Below are 7235 nucleotides of genomic sequence, written 5' to 3'. Positions count from 1 at the left end.
TGGAACTGATTTGGCTGTATTCTAAACTTTACACATGATTTCTAAGGAAGAGATGAGCTCAAAGAAAATACAAGCCAATATAATGCTTCAAAAATCAAATAGTGTTTGAATATAAATTTTGAAGTAAAAAAAACCCATGCATAATAATTTGAGATTTTATATATTTCTTGCTGTTAAAAAAATATATATCCCTCATTTTACAAAAATGTGTCCCTCAAAATTTAGGAGAGGAGTGAAATTACTTTTCACTGTTACATTTTGGATAAAACTGTAGACCACCACATATTATTTACAGCCTTATTTGCCATGAGAAGGGTTGAAATATAAAAATATTTAAAAAAATAATTTTTCTATAAACAACAAATGGTGTGTACCTGTGAGTGGAAGATTCACAAATTCTTTTAAAAAGAACCTGACAAACAGTCTCCTATTATTAGTTATAAAAGTAACAAATTATGGGAAGATATACTTTGTTTCTCAAAGTATCAAAGTTCACGTGTGGACTACTACTTAACTGTACATGCACCTTGTAAACATTTATCTGGAGAATTTCCAACAAAATTGGTACATGCAGGAACATGTTTTGCGTGTATATATAACATGATCCAAAGGTGTCAGAAGTATAGACCCAAAATATTGTCAGAGTCATGCAGGTTTTGTGTTATAATAGTGCTGCGCCATTTGTCTACATGTGTTCAAACTATGTGGTGTTTGAAAACCATGAAACAATGTTCTTGAAGACCACTAGAATGATAAAATTATGGATCATAGTTGAATTGTTCTTTCGAAACTTTACGAATATTTCAAAACATTCTTGTTGAGCAGAGTATGCAGTCTTGATGGGACATGCACAATGTCAGTTATCTCGATTAAATTCAAACAAATTGTAAAACTGATGTTAATTTGTTTTAAGAATATTAGGTTTTTCAAATTATGTGTGCCTATAATAAATTAAAAAAAAATCTACACATTAGTACATAAATCTGAAACTTTTTTCCAAATAAATTCTTGCATAGCTGGATGAATGTTTTACTGAGCAGCCGAAGGCACAAACTCAAAAAAATTGTTTAAATCTAAAATAAAAATCAATTTTATTTGCACAGCTATTATCGGCAATGACAATTGAGAGTGAAGAAAGAAAAAAAAAGTCAATCTCCATCTCACGAATAAAATAAATATTTTGTTTTTCTTCCGTCATAAAGAAAGCAAACTATGTGTGGTTAAGTACATCATTAAAAAAAACATAAAGTGAATCAAAAATCATGCCGAATTAGGCACATATAGAAATCAACATATCACATAGAGATTAGAATTAGCTGCAGAGTTATATTTGTGTAATGATTCTTATAAAATACATATTTACAAAAAAAAAAGTCAAAAACCACCGAAAAAAAAAATGCGTCCATACATCATAAGCAGAAAAACATGTGATTTTCTGAAGGTCCACATACACACAAATATGCTGATTATATAATTGTTTTCTTTTAATTACATATAATATGTACAATTTCCACTGAAGACAAACATATTTGATATGAAATAATTGTTTTTTTTTGTCTTGAATGGCACCCGTTAAGAGCAGAGTGGGGGGGGGGGGGAGGGAGGGGTGAGGAGGAGAACAAATGGATAGTACATACAATATGCCCTTCATACACATTAACTATAAAACACTACTTCTATATAAGCATCGGTTCAGGAATAATACATACACTGGGAAAAATGGCAAAGTCAAAATGCCATTTTCGTTATTTTGAATTCTGTTTTGTTTTATGTACGTACGATTCAACATTTATTATTACACTGCACTTTGTTTCAGCAGAGAGAGCTGGCTCCCAACTTCATTCGCATCCTGGTCTTTTTGCGATGAAATGAGGGACAGGGATTTGGCACTGAGCTCTGGAGTGACTGCTTGTCTTGTCTGTGGAGGTACAACGGCTACTGGTACTTTAGTGCTTGATGGTGTTGTGGTTGGTGATGTTGTGACTAAGGGGAGGCCGGCAAAGGAAGGAAATATAAATAATTAAATAAATGAACATAAAAAAAGTGTGAACAAAAAATAGATTAAAACAAAATAATTGAAACAAAATCTGAAATTTTCCAAGGGATAAAAATGTGGAAAGTATGAAGTAAAAGATTATAGAAGAACAAATCAAACACAAATAGTCTGAATAGCTAAATTAAACATAAGATCTGTAAGGTTCATTCATTTGGGGGCCCATCATCAATCAAAAATTCCACAGAAGTAAATGAGAGTTTATTTTCTAGTCAATTTGCCCCTAATGCTAGAGGTTGTCATCATTCCACAACAACCACATTGAAGCAACACCCACAAAGGAGAAAAAAACACATACATACGCTGTGATTTCTAAGTTGTTAGAAAATCTTAGACTTGTGGTACCAGCAAAATCATCAAAATTGTCTAATTCAGATTAGGCAATATCTGATGATGCCTTATCACTAGGGATGAGGTCAAGAATGCAATCAGTCAGGGTTGCTTTAGACAGGTTGAAACCTGCCCATTTTCAGCCCACAAACCTTTCTTCTGTTTACATTACTGTTATTATACATTATCTTGTTTCCACAGACAAATTGATGGAAGATAAAATGATTTTTTTTCCTTTAAATCAGTGAAAAAAAAAATGAAGATGAATTTATTATATATGAAGATAAAGCACATTTTTTGAAGACAGGCATGTTATAGAATTTTTGTGCACGTCTCTATTAGAAGAATTGACAACAGTAGTTCTATTTCAACACAAACAGCTAGTATGTCAGGCAGATGAGTTCTCATCAATCAGTGGTATTCTCAAATATCTCATGAAGATGCAAGTTATTAGAAAGGACATTAACAGTTGCAAAAAATATAAATTGTTCAATAAATTTTATGAAAGTTTCATTAATATTAATTGAACTAAGTTAAACACGAGAGAAGAAATATATACATAAAAGAAATATATAAATATATATATAGATAATTATTTGTGATATATCAGGAGAATTTTCAATGGGAGAAAAAGGATTTAAGTGGGAGACTAATTTAAGGATACTATGTGCATGCCTAAATTTGTGTCATCAGCAGGGATGGGCTGAGAAGGGGGGGTGAGGGGCACGATAGCGGCAGAACATAAATATTAGATTAATCATTAGCTCATATCATTAATGCTGCCTCCTCCCTGTATTGTCATCCATTTTGTTAGAGCTTATAATACACCAAGGCTCATATAAATGGCTGTGTTAGAGCATATTAAACAAACCACGAATTTGGTTACAATGAGCACTTTCAAAAACAAAAGATTTTTTTCACACATTCTTCAAGGTTGGATGGGGAAACACACTGTGTTATATGTACATATATTTTCTTTTTAAAGATGTGTGGATAGAAAATTTATTCCAAACAAACACTAGCACCAAGACATAATAAACAAGCTTATAAAAAATCTTAATATCCAAACACGATAATTATAGCACATCTACAACCCATAACAAATGACTCCATCCATCATATATTATGTCTTTACACATACTTTCTTCTATACATTCCTATTAGAAACTCACAGACATTGTACCATTAAAAATAACACTTTAAAATACTTCATAAAAACGAGAAAATGCATTGAAGTTTATATGAGAATTTCGAAAAGCATGCAACAATATCAAGAGCCCAAAAAAAAAAATTATTTAAACATCTTGCAGTCGGTTCATTGAAATTACTATTGAAATATCTTCATAAGTTCCACATGGTAATGCATGATCTTTCATGAACACATTAAAATTCAAAATTAACACTTTAATGAAAAGAAAAAAACAAATCCAAGTGTTGATTAAAAGATGGATTCACTGATAATCATTTGTTTGTTCTTCAAATTGATGATAGTGATGATTATAAAACCTATTAGGCAATTTTTAATGGTCATTAAGTAGTATAAGCAAGTAATTGACTGTGAAATATAAAATTATAGTAAATTTGTGCAAGTGCATTCCAAGTGACGCCAGCAATTAGTTGAATCTTTTATTTTTTATGCATACGTTATAGTAAATGTGATAAAGTGATAATTATGCATAACTGCTAGCTATTTTGCATAATCACCGATCATCTCGGTAAGTTTGATAAATTTCACAACATTTTATCACTTCTACTAGAGATTACGCATAATTCCCAAATGTGAGGTTGATAAGTTTGATAAACATGGACAAATCATATCAAAATATCGCTTTTGTTTAGCCATTTATGAGTTTTGATCACAAGTGAAATGTACACTAGAAATATTTTTTCATAAAAATTGAATTAAAGTAAGAGTGAAGAAGATTAAAACATAAAATATTTTCCTCATGCTTGTAATGTCAGTTTTGTACATATATATATACAGTCGAACCCAGATGCAGCGCCACCGTTGGTCTTACAGATTTCTGGCACTATGAGTTTGGCATTATATTGAATCACGAAGTAGCGTGTATAATCCTTAATCCTCATATGTGGAAGATTTCTTCACTAAAACATTTTCGTGCTAAGTGGGGTTGTCGCTAAATTGGGGGATCTACAATGGGATTTGACTGTATATATCAGCATGTGTAAACAAAACCAACATTACTGAGCCAATTCATCATCCTAGACTGAAATTTATGCATGATATCTGGCAAATTTAAGTAATTTATTGCCAATTTATCATATTTACCAATGTGAGCTTAAAATGATACATAATCACAGGTAAATGTGATAAATTTGCAATGTATGAACAAAATTCATCAAATTTAGCAAAACCGTAATATAAACCATGTTTTCCTTCTCATAACATTAACAGTTTGAAAAAAAAATTTCTGCTAAAACTAATTTGGCAAATTTATTACTTGAAAATTAATTAGCACATTATTGAGAACATGACTGTTTTGCAATTAAAAATACTTGAAATAAAAAAGTATGTGCATAGATCATATACACTCATGTCCATAAATTAAAGATAATTCGGAATCACACGGAAATCGAAATCTAAAGTAAAAATTTCACCTGTAGAATTATCACACACATCTGCAAGAATGATATGCAAATTTCAGGAAGCCACTAGATGATGCCGATAGTCACAATGACGAGAGTGTAAGAGGGGGGGGGGGTATATAAGGAATGGTGGCAAAGAAGTGAAATTGTTCACAAGAGTTCTGTAAGCGCTCAGTGCCATAAGCGAATAGTTATGACACAGAGGACGCATGTCGATGATTTTTTACGTGGTAGAATTATCGGCCGCCTGGAATGTGGGCGTACTCAGATGGAAGTATCCGAGGAACTTGGAATTGCCCAAAGTGTCATCTCTAGACTTTGGCAACGATTCCAAGATAACGGAAATGTCAGTAGACATTACAGTACAGGTCGCCCCCGAGTTACAACGCCGAATGAAGACCGGTACTTGGCAGTAACTGCCAAAAGAAGCAGACAGAGCACAGCATCCGACCTGTCTCGTCAGCTATCTGCAGCCACGGGTACCACAGTTTCAAGGCAAATCGTGTACAGACGTTTGGGAGATATTGGTCTATATACTCGCAGGCCTGTCAGATGTGTTCCGCTCACAGCAACTCACTGTCGGCAGCGATTAGCCTGGAGTAGAGAACATGCAATGTGGACATTGTCACAGTGGGCTTGTGTGATGTTTTCCGACGAGTCAAGGACACCGTTACAGTGGTGCAGCATTGCTCGTTTGGGGTGGAATTATACTGGGTTCCAGAACAGATCTGCATGTTTAAACCGGAACCATGAAAGCCCAAATTTATCAGGACACCATTCTGGAACAACATGTTCGTTTGTTTAGGGGCGCCATGGGCGCAGAATTTGTGTTTATGGATGACAACACCCGTCCTCACTGAGCAAACATCGTAAACGAATGCCTTGAATCTGAGGATATAACCCGTATGGAATGGCCAGCATTCTCACCTGACTTGAATCCGACAGGGCATGTGTGGGACATGCTTGGCCGATGAGTTGCAGCCCGTCAACCACCTCCTACATGTGTACCGGAACTTCGGAAAGCATTGCTTGCTGAGTGGAGTGATCTTCCCCAAGATCAGATCGATAATTTGATACTCAGCATGCCTAGGCGTTTTACGGACTGTATTTCATCACATGGGAGACATACAATGTATTAACCATCATGCCAATCATGTAATAGTAAGTTTTTGTAAAGGAGATATTTTTTACAATTGCTCCAGGGAGCAAAAATCATAGTTTTTATGAATGGTATCATACATACACCATCGTTTTTGCTCTTTATCTTTTGTTTAATAAATGGGCTTTATGAATAAGTAACATTTGTTTTGTTTCTGAACCTTTATTTGCCGGAGCTGGCATTATCCTCAATTTATGGACATGAGTGTAGAAAAAAAACCACTATGTTGATAGTCAGAGATTTGAAGAAAAATTAGTAAGGTTTGTTTAGTTTCAAAGTGAACAAGGAAATCTGTAGATTTATTTCTTGCTTGTCATGAAAAGAAATGAACTATAATTTTTTTTGACAACTAACTAGCAGAAGGGAGAGATGGATGGCTTTATCTCAGCCCAATATATCAAGCAAATAGATATTTTCTGGATATTATGCTGAGGTGAACTTGGAAAGAAAAGCCATCTGGTTTTCGGGAGGGGGGGGGGGACAAAAAAGTGTTGGCGGAGACCAGATGACTTTTCTTTCCAAGTTCAACTCAGAATAATATCCAGAAAATATCTGTTCCCTTGCCCTAAGAGAAGAGATTTACTGATATATTCATATATATTGTATATGAGCATCAGGTTATAGGGTTAAGCATCTATTAACAATTTTTGTATTATAGACTAGATTACTGCATATTCTGTTTTCAGTGTTCATCACATTTTCTTTGATTCTGCAGCAAAACTACTTGGAAAGTGTGTAGCTACTGATAATTTGAAGAAGCATATTTCAATACTCATAATAAAAATGCATGCCCTTAACCAGGATCTGTTTAATCAGAGGCCAATGAATGCAGCCTTAAAATAGAAACAAACTTTGGAAAGAATTTAGAGATTATTACCTTCATAGATATTAAAATCTACAAATAAAATTATGCTCAACCATTGTAAAAATGTTAAAGATAGTTCATTTTCAAGCAAATTATTTTATCGAAATTATTATACATAATTTTTTTTATGTTTATTTAACAATATTTATTACAATCAGTTCAATGTTTATGTATAATTATTAAAATAATTTTTCACGTCATTTACTATTATTTAGAAAATC

The 7235-nt window shown here is 33.3% G+C and overlaps 1 protein-coding gene across 1 annotated transcript in view; it reads right to left on the bottom strand.

Annotated features, from left to right (window-relative positions):
* Nucleotides 1-1066: 1066 nt before the first annotated feature.
* The window catches only part of app (Palmitoyltransferase app), a 29983-nt gene continuing 23814 nt past the window's right edge, over nucleotides 1067-7235 (bottom strand). Inside the window, exon 11 of the mRNA XM_089244019.1 lies at nucleotides 1067-1983. Coding sequence (XP_089100145.1) covers nucleotides 1796-1983 — 188 coding nt within the window. The 3' untranslated portion in view covers nucleotides 1067-1795. The remainder of the gene's footprint in view (nucleotides 1984-7235) is intronic.

This window comes from Pholcus phalangioides, unplaced genomic scaffold (genome assembly GCF_987345545.1).
Source record: "Pholcus phalangioides strain wild (caught in Gottingen) unplaced genomic scaffold, Ppha-v1.0 ptg000015l_1, whole genome shotgun sequence".
In the NCBI taxonomy this organism is placed as follows: Eukaryota; Metazoa; Arthropoda; class Arachnida; order Araneae; family Pholcidae; genus Pholcus; species Pholcus phalangioides.
Note: the sequence above shows the minus strand (reverse complement) of the source record. Positions and strands in the feature narration are given on the sequence as shown.